This window comes from Anas platyrhynchos, chromosome 1, assembly GCF_047663525.1.
Source record: "Anas platyrhynchos isolate ZD024472 breed Pekin duck chromosome 1, IASCAAS_PekinDuck_T2T, whole genome shotgun sequence".
In the NCBI taxonomy this organism is placed as follows: domain Eukaryota; kingdom Metazoa; phylum Chordata; class Aves; order Anseriformes; family Anatidae; genus Anas; species Anas platyrhynchos.
Window position 1 is genome coordinate 179764584 of NC_092587.1, and position 23902 is coordinate 179788485.

Below are 23902 nucleotides of genomic sequence, written 5' to 3' on the forward strand. Positions count from 1 at the left end.
CTGCCACACCCGGCTTGGGGCGGCCCTCAGCGGGACGGCTCCGGCCAGGGGGGAGCCTCCAGAGCCCGGCTTGGGGCGGGCAGGGCCGGGGCGGTGCGGGGCGGCCCCGGCAGCCTCTCCTCGCCTCGCCTCGCCTCACCGCCAGGGGCGCGGGCTGCCCCCGCACGGCGGCCGCCGCCAGCCGCAGCGCCATTTACCCCGGCCCCGCCGGCCGAGGGAGGGAGGGAGCCTCGCAGCCCTCCTGCCCTTCGCCGCCACCACCACCACCTCAGGCAAAAAAATAAATTAATTAAGAAAAAAAGCCTTCGTATGGGATCGCTGGGAAGCCCCGGAGGCGGCTGGCTGCTCGTCCTGCAGGGCGTCCCGAGCGGATTCTTCGGCATTTCGGCTGCGTCGCCACCGCGCCCGCTGCTCCGCTCCTCAAGGTAAACTTCTGCGGGGGTCGGGTTTAACAGAAAAACGTCACCTAAGCGTGAAAATTGTATTAATGATTAATTAATCAAACGGGAGAACGCAGAGAGCAAACGGCTGCGCTCGCCCCTTACCCCACGAGGTGTGTGTGAGGTATCTTAACGTGTTTAATTTCTGTGCATTCCTTGTTACTGCTTGAACATTTTCCCCCAAGCCTCCTTATGCTTAATAAACTTATTTTCGCCGCACGTTTTCCAAAGTAAACCCCGTCCGTGTGTTCGCTCCGCTGTAGCCCTCCGGTTTCAGGGGCTGGGCATTGCTGGCCAGCTCTTGGCTTGCTGAGCCGTCCTCAGTAGGGGCTGGGGTTTTGTCATCCCAGCCCTAAAATATCGATGAAAACGGGCTTTAGCAGCTAATTATTCGCTCCCCTGCACGCAGGGAGATCTAGCGCTGTCAGTTCCAGCCTGGCGAATGTAGACGTGTGATTTTAATAAAGCCATTATCCGGCAGCGACGTGAAACCGTCTGATGTGTAAATAGGAAGGGAAGGTGCCTGTGAGGATGGCAGCCCAAATCCCCGCTGAGGCAGGCAGCACACACAGGTACTGTCCTCATCTCCCTCAACCCAATCCCTCCCCATGAGGAATTGGCACGGTTTGGGCCGTGACCGCTGCGAGTGGTCAGCAGCGACTGGATTTGGGATAAGGCGATTGGGATGAAACGTGACGCGCACCTGAGGGGCTCCCGCTTTCATGTGGGAGGTGGAGGAGGAGATGAGCAGCGCTGAACTTCCCAGCAGGTGGTAGGGCTTCAATAGCTGCCTCATCTCACAGCGCGACGAGCAAAAATAATTAATCTCTTTGCTGACAGACAGATAAAATACCGTAAATTCGCAGAAATGTTGCGGATACACGCTTCTGCCTCGCTGCTGATCCTGCTTGGCCACTTCCCCGAGGGAAACGTAGGGAGGATTTAGGGACTTACAGGATTGGAGTTGCTGTTTGACTGCCTGCCTCTCTCATGCATAACCCCAGTTGTGTAAATTCAAGGTTGCAAATGTGACTGCAAAATGTTTATAAATTGTAAACATTACGAGGGGTTTTACCCCTCATAAAACCCATTGCAGGGGATTGGCAATGAGGAGGGCCGAGGGTACTCAGGGTCAGGGTGAGATACAGGCTCCAGTGCGTTTGTAGTCTCGTTCATGGGGTAGCTGATTGATTCCTGGTGGTCCCTTATTAACTGCAGCCTCTCCTCTGCTCAGTGAACGGGGAATGGTTGCTGAGTGATGCATTGATGGAGCTAGGAACTGGTTAGCTGTGCTAAACCAGCGGGTCATGGCACTCTGAGGAGCTGACTGGTTTGTGAAACGTCAAATCTGTTCTGTGGCCTTTGATACTGCTGGAAAACCTACTGGAAGTCATAAATCCAGTTGTTGTTGTTGTTGTAAAACTTGTGGACTGTCCAGAATGAGTACAGAATAATTAATTTTAATGACCTAGAGAAATAGGGGTATTATTTGAATAGGTGAATGTGTGTAGCACTAAGTCAGTATGTAACCTGTCCTATTACTTCTTTATTTGGGGAAGAAAAAATGTTGTAAATAAAATTGTATCTTTGGTTCTTACACGGCTCCTGACACTGCAGTGCCTACAAGCCTCACAGTTCCTGGTGGATTTCATCTCATAATACCTGTACCAGACAGTGGAGTGCTATTTCCAGTGAAGAGCCAGAGGAAAGCTAAGTGATGAGACCAAGACCATACAGGAAATCTGTTGGAGAGCAGGGACTCAAAGTTTTCCTGTGTCATTTACTTCACACACGAGCCCCTTGGTCTTCATTCCCAAGGCCCTTTATGGCTCATCCTCTCCTTATCTGTCCTTTCCAATCCACTTTGGAGAGGAAGTCTTCCATTTCCAGTTAGCCCATTATACCGTCTGGTGGAACAGAAAGCATCTTCTTCTGCTGCTGTGTGCCTGCTGCATCTCACACAATAGAGCCTTAGTCCCCGCTTGTCCACCAAAGTAATAAATTAAAAAAGCCAATTATTCAAAGCCTGAGAGCCGCCTCTGTTCAATCGCTGCTCATCTCATCAAGTTAATGAACTTGAGGTAAAAGATCTGCATAGTGTAGAAACCATTTCAGATACATTGTCTGCCTTGAAAGGCAAGATTTTCTGCGGGTGCTGGAGGGGAACAACAATAGAGCTGGGGGCAGGAGGTGAAGAAGTGGGATGTTTTTGAGAAGGGAAAAAAAAAGGGAAGAATTGTAGGAAGAAGGTGGCTGAAGGGGAAAAGATGTGAACCAAGCTTAGAGGTCAGTGTAGCGTTTGCACCACACAGGGTGGAGGGAGAGAAAACTGGAGAGGAGCAGACACAAGAAAAAAGGAAGAGGGGAAGGAGAGGAGGAATGCTATGCTAGAAACGGGTGGGCAGTTCTTAGGTCAAAAGCTGCTATTAGAAATCAGCTGGCAAAGGTGTAAAAACTCAGGGAGACTTCGTGCATGCATGTTAACCATGGCTTTGTTTGGGGGAGGCTCAACCAGGTTGGGAAGTCAGGGGGCTCCAGCTGCATTCCAGTGACCACAGAGGGAGAAGTAGCCCTAGGCTGGGCTTGGCGAGGCACCTGATGGAAGTTAGTTTTGGTGCCGTTTCAAATGCTCCAGTTGCAGCTTGGGTGTTGCCTGTGCTGCCTGCCAGAGCCTTTTCCTAAGCCAACCAAGATAACACAGATGAAAGGGGAGAAGGGAAGAAGGGTTGGGGTCCGGTTCATGAAATGCCCACAGGCCCCAGTGCTGGGCTGTGTCCGCAAACTGGCTTAGAAAGAGCCTCTCCTGAAAAGTTCTGCTAAAAACACAGAGCAGGAGAGAGGGGATGAGGAAGGGGGGCGGATTAATGATGCGATTTGCTAATATCATACATCTGACAGTGGCAGAAGTAGGAACAGAAGTCAGGTCTCCTGTGCCTCACTCCGGTGCCCCATCTAATGAACCATGCTGCGTTTCCATCTGTCAGCTTGACATGCGCAAATTAAAATGTATGGCAGCTATCTCAGGAGTATTCTCCTGCTCAATCTTCCTTCTTTCTTCCCTGGGATGTATTCCTTCTTCCCTAGCTTTGTGTCTCTCATTAGGCTCGGATTAAGATGATTTGAATTTTACCTGACGCCGTGTGATTGTCTAAAACCAATGTTTGTAAAAGACATTTGAAGAATACGCAGCTAAGAAAGCCAGAGATGGAAAGGACCCATTAAGGCATCCATCACCATTGTGATTACTGCCCATAAAGCATTTTTATTTCCCTTCTCTAGTTCAGTGCAGTTACAAGCAGTGCCATATAACTTACTTACTGTTTTCTTTGAGTGATTATGCCGTTGGCCAAAGCATCTCTTGCAAATATATTTTTTAAACCTGCTTTTTCTTTCTTGGATCACTGTTATTCTTTCTTTTTTTTTTTTTTTTTTTTCCCTTTAAATGCCCAATTAATGGTTAATGATGGTTAATAATGGTTAAATCCCAGGACCACCAGCCTATCAAGCCTCCGACACGACACCACGTCTCTCACCAGTAGCCGGTGCCGCGTGCTGCAGAGGAGAGCCAGCTCGGGAGCCCTTCAGGAGGCACGCAGGGAGCAGCAGCCCCTAGGAGCAGGCTGGCCCTCCACCACTCTCTGCCATCAGCCTGCCCCTGGCTGGAGCCACGAGGTTTGTCTTCCTGTAATTTACAGCACAGGGAATGAAACTGGGGGTGTTTGGGGTATCGCCCTCACTGCCTCATTTGTTCTGGAGCCCTGTCAAGTTCCTGGGCCAGGTGGTGATGATTCCCTAGCAAATACGTACAGCTATTATTGTAATGGGCCTTTGCTGGGCAAGGCTGTGCATACTCCTGTTAATCTTTTCTTAGAAATTACTCTCCAACCACTTGAATTAAGTGTGTGTGAGAAACCAGAGAGAGAATTGGCACAGAGAAGATGGGTGAAGAAGCTAAAACAATTTAAAAAGCTTTCAAATAGCACAATGGCTGAATCTTAGGTCAACAACCCTTAGGTCAATAACTCGATGTTATTGTTGAAATATCTCATTATTTTTATGATTCCTGAAAACCTACCTGATCTTTGTCACGCCCACTTCTTACGTTTTATGTTTATGTTCTGCAATTTTTTTCCTCTCCTAACTTACGCGTGCTCCAGTGCCAGTTTTCTCTCATAAAATCGGGTTGTAAACTGTATTGAACAAGAATTTTCTTGCATGTTTGAGTGACGGTAAGCACAGTAAGGCTTACTTTCAGACACTCCTATACAATACAAAAGAGAGCAATTCTCGTATTTTGAGAAGGACTCCTTTGAGCTCGATCTTCTCTTTTTAGATTCTCTCTTGCTTCTGTTTCTGGAGCGAACTGTAGGTTTTGCTGCTGTCATTCTGCTTCCAGCCTGTTTTATATGATTGCTATGAGACTCGTAACGACTAGTTTAAAGCACATTGAAATAAAATTGTGAAACCTTTTTTCAAAAGGTTCTCTATTTTTGTTGGCATAACCAATGCTATGTAGAATATAAACTTTAAAAAATGATGGAGGGAAAGTTGGAAGTTAGCACTTTCTCCAGCTGATCAGTCTGAATAACATGAAAAGCAGTTAAAGATCTTTTACAGAGCCTGTGAGATAACTAAATAATATTACTAGACCAGAAAACAGGGCAGTTTGAATTGTGTAGCAGCAATAAACCCGCAGTGTCTACAGGTGTTGAGGTCAGAGTTACATTTTGTATAAAATACTTATTCTGTAGTTGTGGGTGTTGATCTTAATGTAAGACATGCACAACAGCAGTTACTGCAGTGCAAAGGTAAATTGTTGTGACAGGTCCTTACTGTTCTGTCTCAGGACTTGACATTTCAAGAGGGAAAATGTACAATGAATTGGAGTTGTGCTTATCTATTGATCCAGTATTAATAATGGTTAGGTAAATGAGAGAAAACTGTTAGTTAATGGTGTAGGTTTTTTTTTTTCTTACTGGTGGGATGTCTTTCTTCTTGGATTTTACGAAGCAAGGTCAACACAGCTGAATTTTTTAAACTTTCAGGTGTTCCTGAAAAAAGTGCCTGCACTTTGGAGCTGAAGAAGGACATGAGGAGTAAAAGGACCTGGGATCCTACTGGTCAGAATGAAACAGATGCTGAAAGATTTTTCAAATCTGTTGTTAGTGGTGCTCTGTGACTACGGTGAGTACTAGAGCTTTCAAGGGAAAACTGTGAGAGGCATATTCACAAAGTGGTTTTGGGCAGTGCTGTTTGCAGGGTATCCGCTGAAATAAAATGTCACACAAGCCACCGTTGCACAGAATATAGTCAAGGTCTTGTGCAATGATGTAGGTGGAAAAGACAGCTCGGCTTGCATAAGCTGCCCCTTTGGATCTAGCAGGAACCTTTCCTGCTGTGAATTTGCTCAGAGAAGTAAACAAGATAAACGAGCACATTTCTGTGCGCATCATCAAGGGGCTGGCTGTGTCAGAAGCAGCAACAGGAGCTCTGCTCTCTTTTGAGACTTGTATTCCGTAACATTTAACATGTATCTGGGAAGCCAGGACTATTTTAGGTGTCTATACTGGGGTGGGAGGAACCACAACATACAACTGCCCGTTCCTCTCCGTTAACTATAAAAGGAACCTGTGGAAACATCTACAGTGCAGGCAACTTCCTCTGACTGTGTGAGACCCCATCTGATGGACCTAAGCTGTTGACTCACAGAACTTTTGAGAACAATGAGGTGTTCTCTCCTCTGATCACCTAAGAAGCCAAGGGATGGGATTCATACCCATTCAATTTCAGTCATTTACAATTAGGAAGCTAGTCTGAAGCAATCGCTGTTGAGTCACAAAATGGCACGTCTTGAGGGCAGCTCCAACCCACCTGCAGTCTGAGATGTGTGGGTTGAGAAAGCAGCTCCTTCTCTCCTTCAGCTGTCAAGGGAGATTAAACACCTCCTTTAGCTTAGACAGCTACGAGATAGCTACAAGTCTGAGGGGAATCCCAGGCAGGGCAGCTACCTTTTCCAAGAACGTACTAAGTAGAAGGTAGGTTTGCAAAGATAATCAACTCCTTACTGCACAGTGATTTAGAAATGCTGAAAATGGGACTCTTATAATACATATGTTTTCAAAAATTACATTCATAATTTAAAAGCAGGTGTTAGGGAGAGAAGTGGACTGAGAATGCGTGCAGTTTGCTTTTCCTGTGTACGTGAGAAAATATGCTCAGCTACCTGTACCTCTGTTCTTGCTCCATCTCCTCTCTAGAGCAAGGGGTCACTGGACACTACCAAGAACCTAGAATTGGCCTCTCTTAGATGAACTCAAGTCTAATAGAAGTAGAAACTCTTGTCTGTGGCTTTTGGTACCATGTGTTGCTTTAATAAAACAGTTAACTAGCTAAGTTAAGAACAGTGCTCCGAGTGGGTAACGCAGTGAAGATAAATTTTGAGTTCACTTAATCCAGAAAGTGAGGTGAATTGCAATATCCACGGCTTCTTGGTGAGCCAGTCCTGCAGGCATTCACAGCTAGTTGACTCACAGTTAAGAGCTATTGTTTGGGAACTTTATAGAGAGTGGCACAGTGAGTAATTAAAAGGTGCAGTTAAAGAGCTAAATCTCTGTTGCAAACTTCAGGTGCATCATCTTTTCCCTTATTTCCAGTGAAAGGGTAGTCCCTAATTATGAAAATAACTTCCAAAGAGTACATATCTTTGAGTATCACACATGTACATACTGTTTAGAGAACTATTTCCCTCATATTCTTCTAAACATTACACCAATACTATGTTTTAAATGAACAAGTATATTGTGGAAAATCACTGTAATGCTACAAACAACAACAAAAAAAGATTCTAGCATACAACAAACCAGTATTCAGTATTCTCATTTCTTATCAGTTTTTCTGATGTGTTTGTTCTTCGTAGCTCTGTTGTGCTGATGGCTGACAAGCCAACATCACAACCCAAGCTGGCTTGAGCACAATTAAAAATAAATAAATATCAGAACAGCACCCTCAAATAATAATTCTCACTCTTCAGAAGAAAAACAAGGATTTTCCTTTTGATGTTTTGAAGAGGGAGCTCTTGCAAAGGCTCCTCTGGCAGGTTGTTGGCGCCACAGCCAGACTCCATTCACTGAGAGACCATTGTAATGGCAACCAAAAATATACAAACGCACTGAAAGCTGCCCCTGACTGGCTGCCCAAACAACTGGGACCAAACTTGGGCTTGTGACAGAGCTGTGCACGCACAGGAGGCTGGAGGGCAGCTGAAGGAGCCCGCGGTGGAAGCTGCCTGCTTCTGGCTGGTGACTTGTGGAGCATTGTGGAAAACTGCTACGTGGGCCACCCGTGAGCATGAAGTTGTGTTATTAAACAATGAGGGGAGAAGGGATGCTGTGACCTGAGGGGTGCCAGGCAGAGCTCTGCAGTGCTGGAACAGCATCCTGCAGGAATGCTCACTTCCCTCACTTCCCAAGTGACCCGTATTAGGGTGGATGGGAGCTACATGGCAGTCCCCTGGCCTCTCTCCAGTCCTCCCACACGCACACACAGTGCTGTTATTTCTTCTGGTGTGGGCCAGTCCAAATAAAAAATAGCGCAAATGAGTAAGGAGAGGAGAACAGTAGGTGTAAACATCGGTGCTTTTCATTACTATCACATCAGGGATTTTGTTGAAAATCTGAAGCCTGAAGTTGAAATTTTTCACGCTGGGTTTTTGCCATGGCCTGATTTCTTTTTCCCTTATTACATTTCAGCCAAGTTGAATCTGGCCAATTCCTTTGTAGAGAAATGCATCATTTTGCCCACGTTCAGAGAAAGAAAGACACAGCAACTTGCAACCATTTCGCTTGGAAACTCTAGCGCAGGTGTGGGAACTTCATGTTAGAGAGCTCATGAGGCTCTGGAACATGCATTTTCTTGTCTGTACGAGGATGTGGTCAGACTTGGTCCATATGTAAGTCCTTGCAGATGAGTTAACAACAAACCTCTCTGAGGGGTGGAGCATGCTCCAACTCACTTCGGTTCCTCTTGCCAAACAACTGTGCTGCCCAGGGCAGCAGCTTTCCCCGTGTTTGTAATGTCAGGCCCTGGAGGTGCTTGTTCTGTGCACTCTGCTCCCCTTGCTGGTGTGCTGGAGGTGAACAAGAAGGGTGAGAACTGGACTTGAATTTTTGAGGTTGCAAGGAACCTCTGGAGGCCCTCTGGTCCACCCCCATGCAGGCGCCTTGTGCCGCTCTCCCAGGAGGAGCCCCCCCAGCCTCTCTGGGCAGCCTGGGCCAGTGCTCAGCCGCCAACCCAGCACAGAAGTGAGAAAGGCCAGGTAGTTCTGAGAGGCCCAGGTAGCTGTTGAGTTGATATTTGACAAGTTTTCACCTTTGTGTCTATGCCCTGGTTCCTAACACACTAAAGGATGGTGACATTTCCTCATCTTTCAGGGCCATTGCAGGGATAAAATATTTCTAATACACCCTTACACAATGATAAGAGCACAACAGAAGAGTCCATGGAGGAAGTGAATAATTCTGTCTTATCAGGATGGATTTGGGATGGAGTGCAGTCAGTAATACAGGGGGCCACCCATGGAAGGACGAGACTAAAAGAGCCCTCTGGTAACGGGCACCATCCATGTGCCAAATGAAGCAGGATCTTGTGGAAAAAAATGGTATTGACTCATGCAAATGAAAGGCCGACTTACAGCACATGTATGTAAGGGTATACACATGATTTATATGTGTAAGGCCGTGCCTACAGCCTTCCTTCAGACATCAGGGATGTGGTTGGGGCTGGTTATTTTAGCCGCCTGTTGCAGCTGGCGAAGAGTTATAGGCTGCTCTGGTGCAGGCTGATGTAAATGGCTACAGCTGCTCAGATGAATTGCTTCCTGAAAATTTTCTCTGCTGACAGGAAAGTGAATCCAAGGGGATGAAGTCAAATTGAAGCTTGCAGTGGTAGTTGTCTTGTATTCTGTGAGATGAGTCCTGCTGCTCCCAAATGCTGAGTGCTTGCCTTGGCACTTGCAGTGTTTTTCCAGCACAGCTTTCTGAGTGGTAATCTGAAGACAGATGTAACAGATTGAACAAGTCAAAGTATTGTTAGTCGATACTACTTACTGAAGTATTGCTTCAACTGAAGTCTTACAGATACATAGCACCTTCCATCCAAGACTCAGAAGCCTTTTTCCAGACAATTTTTTACATAAAGATGTCTCACAGCACGATCTGTATCTGGAGTAAATGTATGCAGCTCCCATTTTTCGGGTAACCTTTCTACGTCTGAAATCCTTAAGTTTCAAGCAATGCAGAAAAGCTAGCTGAGCTGAGAAGAGAAATGTGATCTTCTCAATCCAGTGCTTCAGATATCATCTATCCCCACTAGTTACAGCATGTCTCGGGATAATTTGGCAACCTGCACAAACATGGTCATGCAAGAAGTGCATTCAAAAAGCCGGTGCCATTTATAATGAAGTGATGTCATTTAGACATGTTGCACCACATCTGAGACAAGAAAAGTGCTGCAGTCACCATCACTGTTATTTTCAGCTCTTTCACTCAAGTGTCTCTGTGATGCAAATGAGCAAAATGAAAGATTCATAAGACAGAGCAAGAGAAGAGGCTTCAAAAAGCATCATGCAGACTTTCTGTTTTATTTAATTTGAGGGACATTTTTCATGTTTCTGTATTAAGAAACTACTGCTTTTTTGTTTTTGCTAAAATAAGTAGAACAGCTGGCCCCTGTGAAGTGGGCTTTAGGAATCTACGAGTGAAAGAAGTTGAGATTTGCATGGTCTATCCCTTGAAATGACGTTTTCTGTGAATGCTTCTTTTTTTTTTTTTTTTTTTGAAGCCTTGTTTTTAACCTTCCTGAGCGTGTTGCTACAGTGAACTTTGAGCTGTTCCAAATCACACCCCTGCACAAAGAGCTTTAATTGCTCTGGTTACAAGTTTTTTTTTGGTGATCTGATTCCCTTTTAAAAGTTTGAGCGTGATTTCTTAAATATCCACTTTATAAATATGTATTTTCTTCTGTGAGTTACATCAGCAATCAGTCGTGCCTCTGTTTTCTAACGCTGTTTTCCTTTCAGTGCTGGGTGAGGCAGAGTACCTCCTGCTGGAGCGCCCGGGTCATGTAGCCTTCAGCAACGACACGGTGTCTGTGGAATATCGGCACCACGGCATTGGGAATGTGACGGCAGAGAACCTCTCCATCCTCTTGCTGGATGCCAGCACCAACGAGATCATTGCAAGAAAACAGCTTCCCGTCAACCAGTCCCAGGGGATGGTAGAGTTTGAGTGTTTCTATTTCATGAGTGCCGGGGACTTTTTGTTCAGAATGGGCTCTCCCAGCGGTAATAGCAGTGCTGCTGCAAGTGGTGGAGCGCCCACCCTCCGCGTGGAATGGCCGGTATTTCACATCGACTTGAACAGGACCTCGGAGCTGCCTGGAAGCTCCCTTCAGGTTGGGCTTTTTACAAACGAGCACCTGTGTGCCGTGAACAAGACGGCGGTGTCGCTGGAGGTGATCTTCACCAGCGCCCTTTATGAACTAGGGAGAATCAGCTCTGATGAGATGCTGGGCGTCAGAACTAGCAAAGGAATCCCGCTGTCCAGCTCCCAGTGGGTTGAGTTTGATTGCCCGCCTGTTGGTCAAGAACCTTATATCACTGTCTTACTGAAATCGTTAGCGACACGTTCCCTTATTGCCTCCATGGGACCCATAGATCTCCTCCACAAATTCGGGTACAGACTGGTTGTGGCACCAGAAGCGGTGTGCAGAACTTTGCTTCATGTCTTCGTGGTCTCGCCACCGTGCACGTCTGTCGGTGGCAAAATCGTTGTCTATAAAGAGGCTCTCAAACATCCCACTCTAAGAACATCTTGGCTCTATGAGAACACCCTTCACCCAGGAGACAACAGGACAGAATTTAACTGCACTTTGTTTGATGTGGGGAAGAACAAATACTGCTTTGACCTCTATAATTTCTCAAACCGAAGCCATTTCCCACCAAGAGTTAAGGAGTGTATGATGATCCAAAGGAATATGGGTTTGTACCGACGTTTGTTTTCTTTTAGCAGGAATCAGCACTCTTCCCAGCCAGCATGGGTAGTGATAAATCGGTTTGATTGTAGTGTCTCTTACTGAATAGCTGCCTTTTGGGTCTTCTGCACTGGAAAAAATAATTGTAAAGGCATATACAGATGGGAGCAAAATGGAGTAGACTTGTTTAGAGGCGTACACAAGGACGTTTGGTAACAAATGCCACAGTGATAGCTCAAAACTACATAAATTTAAGGCTAAGTACCAACGAAAACTGCTTGGGACCTTTTGAATGATGGATTTATCTAGTTCCAGTAAAGCTGAAACTTGGCTTTCTGAGTGATTTAAGAAGCTACCACAGTAGGTCTGGCCCACTGCAGACATCTGTACTGCATTTAACTGTCTAGAAGCCCAATGTCCAACACGAAGTAGCTGCCTCGCTGTTTAGTTGAGAGAGGCAGACATCTCCCAGGGGTGATTCATCCCATCCTGAGATGGACAGAGAAGATACAGGGGCTGAATCCTTGCCTGGCTGAATTCCTTCCTGGCTCTACCCTGTTTGCTGTGGGAGTTTAGAATCCTACCTGCTAGATAGACAAATTTTGATGACCTGAATCAAGAGTTGGCCATAACAAAAGACACTCTTGTGTCTGTTGGGCAGCTGGAGGGGCTTTGCAGCATCTTTTCAAGCCATGTCTCTGCTGCTGCTGCTTAAAACAGGCCACACTGCATTTCCTGACCCATAAGGCCACCTGCCACACCGTGGGTCACATCCATAGAGCTAAGCTCTTTTCTTACAAGATAATATTAGATTCATACAACCTGCCATGTGGGGACAGTCTGTGTGGTCCGTGGAGTCCTTTGGCTGTGTCCAGGCATGCTCTGGGAGAGTGCTGGTTGGCAGAAGCCAACACCACGTCCAGGAGTAGGACTGATCATAGTTAAAGGTGGTCACAAGACAGAACTTGAGGCCATTTCTCAGTCCTGTTTTATTTTTTATCTCTATAACTTATATAGGTGTAGCCTCATGGGCTCTTGGGGGTAGTAGTCTGTGGTTTGGCGGGGTCTTCAAAGCACCGTAGCATGGCAGAGGAAGCAGAGGAGCCAAATGTCCTCTGGTTTGTAGAAAACTGTAGCGAGGGATCGACTGCGTGTGCACGAGGGGATCGGGGTTGGCTTAGGTTGTGTTGCCCACATCCTGGAAGAGAAAAGTAAATGCTCTGAAGTCCTGGAGCAGGCTTGCATCCCTAGGTTATGAATTAGTCTCTCCCATGGGCACGCTTCAAAGAGCTTGGGTTGAAAGGCTGGAGATGTGTTCTGCGCATCCCCACCCTGGGCTTCCTGCAGAGGAAGTGCAGCTCAAGCCAAAAAAGGGTCCTTGCACCACCGAGTGGGATGATCAGGAGACCAGGAGCACAGGACGTGGGCCAGACACAGCCTACCTAAACTAGGTTTCTAGCGTTGTGTGGTTTGTGCTACTTCATTAAATCTGACGTTGTGAGCTCTTTAATTAACGCTCTGTACTAGGAATGACCTCTGTTTTCAGCACATGCCAAGCCGGGTACGTAGTTCTCTGCAGCTTAACTTTCCATCTCTGTGTTCTCTGTTGGCACTCTTGGTCTTTGGCACAGGGAAGTCCACCTAAAAATGAAAGCATGCTTCCTTCATCGAGATAATTCTCCAGGAAAAAGGAAGAGAGAACTCTCTTTCTTTCTCTGTGCTTGGGTGGTATTTATATGGCACGCAGATACTATCTAGCTAATTGCCCTGACAGATGAATAAGTAGGATATGACACAGCTACGCTTCTGCGCCCGATCTTTGCCTGGTTTTAATTGTTGCAATCCACCTTGAGCAACGCCCGCGAGTCGCTTTGTTTCCCGGAGCTGCACGTTAGCACCATCCCCACGGCGGCAGCCGAAAGGAATCAGGCTGCTCATGGAGAACGCCTTCAAGTCAACAGCTGGCAGGTTGGAAGTGTCATGTCGACGGAGCCGATGAAAGCGACACCACGTCGCCGTAAAGAAAATGTCAACCCGAAATTAATTAGCAGCACGTCTGCCTCCGCGGCCGTATCCGTGAGACTTCAAAGCCCCCAGGCAGCACCGAGAGGAGCGGGGTGTTTGGGGCGGAGTGTGGCAGCCCGAAGCAGGGGGAACCTCCTGAACCTCCGTGGCCTTTGGGGGCTGCAGGAGGGATTTTCCTGAGCCCCCAGCCCTGTGGCAGGGCAAAGGAAACGAGGTGCATTTCTTAACGAAGCTCAGCTAGCTTCGGCCTGCAGCGAGGGGCTCTTGCTCTGCTGATGTCTGCCAGACGAGGCAGCTGTTTGCTACCCATCGGCTTCCCCTGCAAGGCCTTGGCGCATCCAAATTGTGTCAGTCCTCCCAGATAACCTCAGTGTTATTTTTGATAAGCTGAACAGATCGAGGCTTTAATTGAAAGGGTTTGATTAATGTTCTGGCTCTTTTGGGCCCCATTTCCGTTCCTTTTAGCAATCCTTTTTACTTGACAAGTTTGGGTGTCGTCTTCTAATGTCCTCCTCCCTGATGCCATTCGAGCAGTAGCACTCTCACCGAGCTCCCTGCTTCCTGCTCCTCTGCGTTCACTCTCACAGATGCCCTGGCTGATTTTGCCGTCGCTTTCACCCTGGAAACCCTTGAGCTGTTCTTGCACATGACCTTTCAGTTCCGCAGCCTATTCTGCGGGTACAGCCTGTATTCCTTCTGCCTGCGTTTTGCATTTGGCTGATTTCTCCACTTTCTGTGAGTTGTCCTAACTTGCCACGGAGCCCACATTGCTCCGTGCAGTTGCGCTGTCTCCTCGAGCCATCACAGCAGCGACATATTGTCTCAATAACCATTTTCTATTTATTTTCCTGTCACCGAGGCAGGCGTTGCGTAGCACCAAACATTACCCTTATCCCTTTGAAATCTCTCCAGATGCATTCCCGCTCAGTGATGATTTTCTGTTGACAATTGCATATCAAACCTGTCACTCCGCCAGCTCTTCCTCTGTTTAGCGTATGCTCTGTTATTATGAAACAAAGATACTCCCTTGTAAAAGATGAAAGCTCCTAAATCATTAAAATTATCTTCCTCCAAACCACAGCTGATGAGATAAAGGTGATTTTGCAACACCTGCTTTCCATAGATCGGGCATCAGTTATTTTCCTGACCCTTCGTCGATCCAGCTCTTTATCCCTCATCCCTGGCAGGCTTGGGACAGCCTGTGGAAGAGGAATCTGGTGCCTGGAGGAGGAAGGAGAAGGCTTCTGGTGACCCTGTGCAGGCCAGAACAGCAGGGGCCGTCAGCTTCAGAACAAGTATCACCAAAAAAAAACCCACAACCCTGTGTTTTCCAAGGCTGTGAATCTATTCAACATAGGGAGTGCGTTTATCAAACGTGAGCCCGTGCTCGTGGAGTTTCTGTAGACTGCAGCTGGGGAACCTGTGAAGAAATAACAGCGCCGTGAGTCACCTCGTTCACCTCGGCACGGAGGTGACTCAGAGAGCTGCGCAGCTGAGATTTTCCCCACGTCTGACTGAATGAGCTGAATGTCTGCGAAAGAAAGCTCTGCTGGGTCGTTTTAGCCAGCAGCAGAAGCGTGGCTCTGCTCTCATTCGTTTCAACCCGTTATCCCGTGCTTTGCACAGTTGGGATTGGAGCGACCCCAGCAGTGGGACCTGGGCTCTCCTTAGGACGATGTCCCACGTCCTGCTTGGTGTCTGGCTGGAGTCAGTCGGGGTGGCTCTGATAAAATTAGTAGTGCTATGCCATATTTTATTCATATTTCCAGTGTTAATTAATTATTTTTTTCTTACTGTTCTTAGTTACACTCCCAAGCCCAGTTTCAACCCCGGTGTAAATCCTAACGAAGCCTGCTGTGCTCGTGGACGGTGGGGATGAGTTTTGTTGCCTTCTCTCCCATCTGATTTTTGCTACCTGTCAAAAAACACATGGAAAGGTCCACAGGGCACAAGTAGAGCTGTTGCCAGCAGAGGGAAAGAAGGTAGGAAAAGCTTTTCTGGAGGGAGAAGCAGTCCCTGCATGTGCAGTATCTAGGGGCCGGGCGTGGGCACAAGGCTTGCATCAAACTCTTGCTCCCTGCGGAAGACGGCGTGAATCAGCCCTGCCTGCTATCTGCGCGAGGATCTGGGAACCAATTAGCTCTGTTGCCTCAATCCATTTCTGCCTTGCATTTGTTTAGAAGCAGCCTGATGCAGGGAGGCTGGCTTTGTGCTCCAGCCTGCTCCGCTTGTGGCAGCGAATCCTTCATCTCCGCATCCCTGGCATGTGAGGAACAAACGGGGTGCTGGGGACTCGCCGGGAGAGCTCCTGAGAAAAGATTTCAGACAGTGCCCCTGCGATTCTTCAAGTTGTCTGTGGGGAAAAGACTGTAATTAGCCCAGGCAGAGTCTGGGTTTTCTTCTTTCAAGAGGCTGATCGGCCTTTCATTGTCCAAATGAGCGACCTGTCGGAGCATGCCACCGTTTCAGTGCACCCGGGCTTTATTTCCAGGCAAACGGAGGAGCACGGGATAGCTGAGAAGGACAGTTTGTTTCCCAGCTCTTACCCAAACACCTCCGCGCCTGCTCTCAGGACCTAGAAACTGCTCTCAGCTTCCACACGTAGCCTGCAGGCCCCTAGCCTAGCAGGTTTTTGCATGAGCCTGTAAATAGTGAGTGATTTTATCCCACGTTACTGGTCTTGGAGTGCTTCGACCTACCTGCTGTGGCAGGGTGATGCCGAGCATCCCGCACCGGCTGTGCTGCGGGACAGCACCGCAGCCTCACAGCCCTGCCGAGGCCGAAACACAGGAGTTTGGGGAGAGCTGCTTACGCAGAGCACCAATTAACACAAGTTAATTGCGTTTATCTTTCCCGTTGGCAGATCTGCCAGCTCTTCCAAACTTAACTCATCAGTTAGATATCTTCACGTCGATAATTGATTCCTCAGTTGCCTGTGAGAAAAGCTGACACTTCTTAGAGCTGCTTTGCAGTACGTACCGGCTGCTTTCTTCCCCTGGCGCTTTGGATCTGTCTCTCTTAAATGGAGGTTAATTATTTCGTTTCCTTGGGGGAGAATCAACTACGCTTCATTTTCTTTCACATGCTGGTAATTGCAGGAGGTTGCAGAGCGGGTTGCAGGGTTTAAATCTCCTCTTTCACAGGAGCTGGAGCATTTCCTGCTCGCCTGCTGCCGAAGGCGCACAATCGTTGCCCCAGAGCTATGGATGTCAAGAGCTGAGGAACTCTGCGCCTTCTGCTGAAGCTGAAGTCAGTGAAAAGTGCCTCAGAGCAACAGGCACGTCATCGGTTTGACATCAAAATTAAAAAATGACCCAGCCTAAATGTACGTTAAAGCTCACAGGCCTCCCTCTGCCAGGGGTGGGGGCACCGCTGGAGTCTTGTGATATCAGGAAGGACATTGTGACACCCCCAGCTGCTGGTCTTTTGGAAGAGGGATCAGTTGGCTATCGATGTCCATGCTGTGTGCGAGGCCAGGCAGACCTTCTCCACCCTGCATCCTCACCAACGTGCCTGCACGTGCCTTTCAGCCCTGGCTGGCAGCTGAAAACCTCTGGGCCCCATCCTGCCAGGCACGTAGGTGGCTTCGTGCGGGCAAGGAGCCCCGCAGGTTCTCTCACGCTGCTCGCAGGGATGTTCCTTCACGCTGGCGTGCCCACAAAAGTTTGTAGGGCAGGGCCCAACGCAGTTAAAATGTGACATTTATTAAATAACATCCGTATTTATTTGTTGTTAGGGACTTTAAAAAGTAATAGCAAGCTACGAATAGAGCAGATAATATAAGGTGAAATCCCAAAGCCATTTCCAGTCACCAAGCACTGTCTGGTCCTGGAACATCACAAACTGCTCACTGATGGGCAGCGCTGTGGCATCCCAGCAGCAAAGCAGCTAGCTAATAAAATCAAACATCATGACCCGTGTTGGCAGTAGCAACCATAAATTATTAAGAAGAGAAATCTAATTTGCTTTTTGTGATTTATCAGATTTTCTGTTTTACTTCTGAGCAGGGAAATGGAGCAACTGGGCTGTTGTTTTTCTTCCTGATACGTTTTAAAGCCAGGACTGACCCACAGGACAGTTCCCAGGGTACTTGTCCTTAAAGACTGCACCTGGACTCGTCCCTTATTTTGGGCTTTCAAGTTACTGTCCTGTCTCAGCGTCACAGGTGTGGGCAGGGATGGTCCCTTTGTGTCTCGGGATCCTCACTGCTCTGAAGTTTGAGTGCTGAGCACAGGATGAGTATGGGACCTAAGCAAAAAAGGGATTGCATTTAAAACACGACAGCATCTGAGTTAGCATCAGAACCTGAGCCTGCCTCCGCTTAAAGTAAAACAAATAAACCTGTGAAATTTCATCTGGAGTTAATTGCCTCTGTATGAGCAATAAAGCAACAGGGACCCGTAAAGCTGTCAGAGGAACGACTCAATAACACGTTTGTGTGCTAAGAAGATCACAAAGAGGAAAAGCAGGATTGCCTCTTCATTAGGCCTCGTAGGCTTCTCCTCCTTCCCCAATCACACAAATCAGGAGTAACTAACGCTCGAGTCAGTGAAGCTGTTCTGCTGTAAAAGCAGTATTTGTCAGGTAGGGATTGGGCTTTATGAATATATAAATTAGGAAGCTGTTAAAAAGATTTGTGGGTTAATTTCCATCCGCTGTTGTTGCGGGCAGCTCCTGCAGTGCCGTGCGGGGCGAGGAGAGGAAAGCAGAAGCGGGAGCCGTGCCCCAGACTGATGGGAATGGGAGCAGGTCTCTGGATCCTCTTGCTCTTTTGGTGTTGCAGTTTGCGTTGTTGGGTTATCTATTGCTTTTCTTGAATAAGAGGAGAGAGTTCGATGCCTTCTTTGTCTTTAGGGGTGAGGCGGACGCGTTCCTCATTGCAGTGAGCTTGTGTGTTTGCAGAGACGTGGAGCCTGTGGCAGCCCTGGAGCCCCTGCAGCGTCACCTGCGGAGATGGAGTCCGGGAGCGCTTCAGAGAGTGCCTCACCTCCTCGCCGGCGAACCCAGGCTGCGCTGGACCTCTGAGAGAGACCTCCTCCTGCTCCCTGGAAGATTGTCTGGGTGCGTAGCTCTGCTGTCACCTGCCTTGTGATGGCTGAGGGTTTGGGAGAGATCTCAGGGCCAGGGGAACAGAATCTGAATCACGGGTTAAAGATTCCGGGCAGTGGAAATCTGTTAAAAATGTAATTTTCTGGCTTGCAACTAGAGGAGGCGTGTATTTTTGGTGTACTTTGGAACAGGTGTGGAAAAGTCTGCTGCCAGCACTGACTGTAAAAGAGCTTTAGATGTGTGTAATTCCTGAAACGCGTGGTATGGTGGGATTCGTGACAGTAGCTGATGCTGAGAAGTTCTCTGGTGTCTCCTGCGCAGGACCTCCTGTTTTTTCCAGCTGAATCTCCTCTGCCACTTCTCTGTTTCCTGTGCTGCTTCGTAATCAACTTCCAAACTATCTTTGCTCTGGTGGGAGAGCCCAAAGGTCTGCCTGCTCAGAAACTGAATGATCTGCAAGCTCCAGTGCCCTCGTGTCCCACAAGTGCCACAGCCTGGCAGGGATGGGAACGGGGAGGCAATCAGGGCTGTGCAGAATATATTCCATCGAGGCAGATTTTGCATTTTGTCAGTTTTCGTGCAGCACTTGAGATGTTTCAACAGATTCTTGTTAAGGTTTCTGCTGCTTTTCATCACTAGAAAATGCTGGCTGTGCAGGTTTGCTTACATTGCAAAGCTGCAAGTGTCAGCAGAGAGGAACAGTTCAGATGTTTAGGGGCACAGTTTAAAGCTCATACCCTGCTCTAGGGCTGCCTGTCTTTTCTGTGCCAATCTCCATCAGAGTGCTGAGGGCAATGGCAACACCGGAGAAAATCCACAGGTTAGGTGGTGTTTTTCTAGAGTTGCTACTGAGCTCTCCTGCTCTGTGCCTTGTATTACCTGCCAGAGGGGTCAAGAAATCCTGAAGTGGCTTGTTCATTGAACTCCCCCAGCTGCCCACCCCTTCCCGGAGCAGGCTGTGGCGCCGCTCTCACTGCAGCCATCAGTCCAGCAGATGGAGCAAATGGCTGAAGAAAGGAAACCAGGGAACGGCCCGAGGGCAGCAGGAGGTCGGGTGGCAGGAGGAGCAAACCTGGGGAACTAGATCCAGGTTCAAACCTTGCTGCTAACTTTGTACTCCGGGTGATGTAGCACAATGTGCATTACAGATAGAAAACCGGGCCCTTGATAAATAACAGAGAGAAAAGGGGGCTGAGAGAAGGATGAGCTATGAATGAATTGCTCTGCACCGGCGCTACTGAACAGGGCAAATGTGGGTCCAGCCTTCTCTCTTGAGCTTGGAGCAGCAGTGCTCCTTGTTCTCTGGGCTGAGTGTCAGTTTTAGGGACCCTCAGAAACTATTCAACAGGCAGCGATGTTGTTCTTTGTGCTGATGTCTCAGAGTGATGATCAAACTTAGGATCATGGCAGGGTTTTTGAAAGGTCTTGGGGCTGTCTTACAGCCCTGACTCAAAGAAATGGGCCTCCAGCTCACCCGTTATTGTAGCAGCCTGGGACCTTCTGGCCTGTGTTTGTCAGTGCAAGACATCCTGCACACTTGATAGACTGTCCATAACCCTGATGGGAAGCTGTGGGTTCTGGATAAAACTAGGGACTGGGGCAAGGTTGTGAAGTGGTTTGGTTTGAGCTCACAGCTTTATGACCGTCTCTTGACACCCACATGTGGTGTAACGTACAGGTGAGAGGTTTAACTAGGGCCCTGAAAAGCTTTGAGCTGTTGCTGTTACCAGGTAGCAGAGTGTTCCCTTTCGAAGATCAGTCTCCAGTTCACAACAGAAGAGCTCTAATAACACAGTGCCCATGGCACCACATCGTAGAACCTCAGTTAGGATCCTTCTGAACATTGGAAAGGTTTTTGTCCTCTGCGGGGGCCAACACCAGGCAGCAGCTGAAGAAGCACCCCCAGATGGCTGCTCTGAAAAGTTCCACTTCCACTGCCAGTGCTCGCTTCAAACTGCAGAGCTCACAAGTCAATAATTCTCACACTTCCTTAAGCCATCCTAAAAATAATTTTGAAGTGATACCTGGACGACTAGCATCACTAGGGTTATTTTTACCCCTTTACAGCACTTCTCACAAGGAGATCTCGATGTACTTTGTAAAGGAGGGCGAGTATTATTATCCCATTTTACACAAATGTAGGAGTGTCTTCTGGAAAGGGCAGAACAGGCAAAGGTAACGATTACATCTGGAAGGTCTACGGGTCCCTTGGTTTAAAGTGAGTGATCTGTTCCTGCCAGTTCAAAGTGATCAGTAGGAAGTTGTCTACAATGAGCAAATCTTACTGTACTGTATTAATTAGTTTTGCTTTGTAGTATCCATCCTAAAATACCCAAATGCTGATGACAGTGCAGCTCTGCTGACAGACGTGTGTGCTCTTTGTTCCAGCTGTCAAGCCTTCCACCCCACCTTCTGTCCAGCCAGGAGAGGACCAGAAAGCAAACAACATAGTGACCATCACGGGCATCTCCTTGTGCTTGTTCATCATCTTTGCCACCGTCCTCATCACCCTGTGGAGGAAGCTCTGCAAAGCTCAGAAGTGCAGCGCCGCTGTGCGCCGCAACTCCGTCCATTCCCCTGGCTTTCGGAAAAACTCCGACGAGGAGAACATTTGCCAGGGCAACAAGCAGCGGGACAGCTTCACCGAGGGAGGGGACGCCCCTGTTAACATTCCTCTGACCTACAGGCGAAGCCTCCAGTTTGCCCAGGAAGATGATGTCTCTGGGAGTGAGAGCTTTCAGCCGAATGCCCAAAAAATAATCCCCCCGATCTTCAGCTACCGCCTCGCGCAGCAGCAGCTGAAAGAGATGAAGAAGAAGGGCCTGACCGAGACCACCAAGGTGTACCACGTCTCTCAGAACCCACTGACGGACACGGTTGTTGGTGCCAGCACAATGCTTCCCCTGAGTGCCGAGAACCAAGAGGAGGCCGCGGCCAACAAATTTCGGATCAAGTCCCCGTTTCTGGACCATCCGGCTGCTCAGCCCAAATTCCCAGCAGAGGGCTGCAACCCGAGGCTGGATTTCCCGTTCTCCCAGGCCAATCCCGCGCTGAGCCCCACGCAGACCTTGGTGAGGAGAGCTCATTTCAAACACCAGGACAGCAGAGGGGAGGCGTCGGAGAGGGGCTGCCCCAGGAACCCGCAGTTCAGGAGGACGGCCAGCTTCCACGAAACCAAGAAGGCCAGGCCCTTCAGGGAGAGAAGCATGTCCACCCTCACCCCCCGGCAGACCCCTCTTTACAACTCCAGGACCAGAACGTGGGAGCAGGGCTTGGAAGACAGAGCACGACCGAAGCTGAGGAGCGCCCACCCCACAGGCGACAGGCTGGATCAGCCCCACGGCGAGCCGCAGGGCCGCGGCACCAAGTGCCACCACAGGGCATGTCCCCCAGGGAGGAAAACGGATCCCACCGCTGACCGCCAGCCCTCCGGGCAGGAGAGGGCAGCTGAAAAGATCGAGGGCAGCCGGGGCAAGCGGGGCCCTTCGCCCAACCCCAAAGGTGAGTGGCGGAAGGAAGCGGGCTCAGCTGGCAAAGATAATTACCAGAGGGGCCTAGCGATCAGCCCCGCACAGTACCGAAAGGACAAGTGCCAGAGCTTCCCCTTGGACCCTGAGTTTGCCTTTTATGATAACACCACCTTCGGTTTAACCGAGGCAGAGCAACAGATGATCGACCTGCCCGGGTATTTTGGCTCAAACGAAGAGGACGAAACGAGTACTTTAAGCATTGAGAAGCTGGTGATCTGAGTGAGGGGCTCGGTGCAGCCCTGCGGGAGGGGCGCATGCGGGAGAGGATCTGCAGAGCCTGCCAGCTTCCGAGGGAAGGAGCAGTGGGAATTGTGTTCCCTCCACTTGGAGAAGGAGGGAATTCCCAAAGTCTGACTTGTGGGAACGCATTCCTTCCTCGTTACTGGGAAGTGCTTCCGTGTAATTATTTTTTGTATGTGTGTACCTAACAGTACACACGTCATACCCTGGTAAAGCTTGTGCCAGTGAAGGCATGACACGGGAATAACCCACGGGGGTTTATTGCATAAAGCAGTCACATTTCATACATCCTACAAAACAAATCCCATTGATCTGGCCTTTTTCACCTTGTGGAAACCTCATGCTCATAGATTACGGTATCCTAAAAGATCTGTTGTCCAGCATCCTCAAACGTCTCTCCCAATTAGTGAACCCTTTCCCATTTAGGAAACACAAACCCCAAGTTGTGAGCGGTTTCCATCATTTTTGTGGTCATTATTGAACTGTGTTGATTGGCTGTAACTGTTCAGATAAGTCTCATGGTGCTGTGGTCAGATGAAAGTGCAAGCACTGAACATTTGGGGAGAACTTAACACTGAGGGGGTGTTTTTCATTACTCAAGACTGATATTTTCTTTCTGCCAGTATTTATTCCAAGAAAATACAGTGATGTGCAAATATTTCCAGGAAAAGGGTAGAAAAGAGCAGGCTACCGGGAAGTGCAACAAAAATTGATGACCAAATTTTAGCCCTCAGAAATGTTACTGGAGCATTTCAGCACCTGTAAAAGGCAGGAAGAGAAGTGTTTCATCCCACAGCCTTTCTGTAAGCGTCTTCGCCTTTATTAAGCATTTCATTTTTTTGTGTGTGTAAACGAATGGACAATAATGCTACTGCAGCAAGCTCAAAATAAATTATGAACAAAACCAACAAACAGCACGTTTATTTCATGAACACCAGGTTTGCAAACACAAAGGATAAGGGCTTGATGTCTGACGATTCCCAGAGAATCTTAAGGTGAAGCACAAATGTTACGTTGTTTTTTTCCTGCTTTAAAATCAGAGCCTAAAAAATCGGCGATTACACACTGCTTCAAGTATTCAGAGCTGGGTTGAAACCCCAGTTGACAACAGAGACAGAGCTCGGGCCAGCGAGAATGACTCAGAATTTGCTTGCTGTTTGTTAGGGTTCAGCCTCTTCAGAGAGTTTGCAAGGAGAAGGGGAGTGCTGCTGGGCACAGTCACTGAAAGAAAAGGTGCTGGCAGTGGAGGATGGAATGAGGGAAGGTAGGGTCAGGCAGAGAACTGTCAGCCTTCAGAAAACTCTCCCAGATGGAGACTGATTTTGATGGGAGGGCCAAGGGAGGAGCCAGCACCTCAGCATCTGGCTGCTGGAGCCAGGCTCAGCAGCTGGAGCAGCTTTCTCGGTGGGTGACGCTTTCCAGCTGCTGCTGGAGCACAGGATCTGGCTCTGGGGGTGCTGAGAGGCAGCAGGGTCAGCAGCAGCGCCGTGTTCCCATTAATTGTCAGCTCGAAGTGCCTCTGAAAGCCTTTTAGAACACGTCCATGCTTGAGGACCAGAGCTAATCAAACATAACTAGTCATTAAGTTGA

The 23902-nt window shown here is 48.4% G+C and overlaps 1 protein-coding gene across 1 annotated transcript; it reads left to right on the forward strand.

Annotated features, from left to right (window-relative positions):
- Window positions 1–27: 27 nt before the first annotated feature.
- THSD1 (thrombospondin type 1 domain containing 1) lies at window positions 28–23224 on the forward strand. The gene is made up of 6 exons (XM_021269069.4): window positions 28–425; window positions 3929–4112; window positions 5486–5624; window positions 10516–11475; window positions 18396–18554; window positions 20931–23224. Exons 3-6 carry the CDS (start codon window positions 5567–5569, stop codon window positions 22289–22291), a joined length of 2538 nt encoding a protein of 845 aa, XP_021124744.4. The 5' UTR covers window positions 28–425; window positions 3929–4112; window positions 5486–5566; the 3' UTR covers window positions 22292–23224.
- Window positions 23225–23902: the final 678 nt, after the last annotated feature.

Bases quoted from the DNA above. Each gene is read 5' to 3' on its own strand.
- THSD1 (XM_021269069.4), top strand. From the start codon at position 5,567: ATGAAACAGATGCTGAAAGATTTTTCAAATCTGTTGTTAGTGGTGCTC. The intron at 5,625-10,515 runs GTGAGTACTAGA...TTTTCCTTTCAG, and splicing joins AGTGGTGCTCTGTGACTACG to TGCTGGGTGAGGCAGAGTAC. The intron at 11,476-18,395 runs GTTTGTACCGAC...GTGTGTTTGCAG, and splicing joins GATGATCCAAAGGAATATGG to AGACGTGGAGCCTGTGGCAG.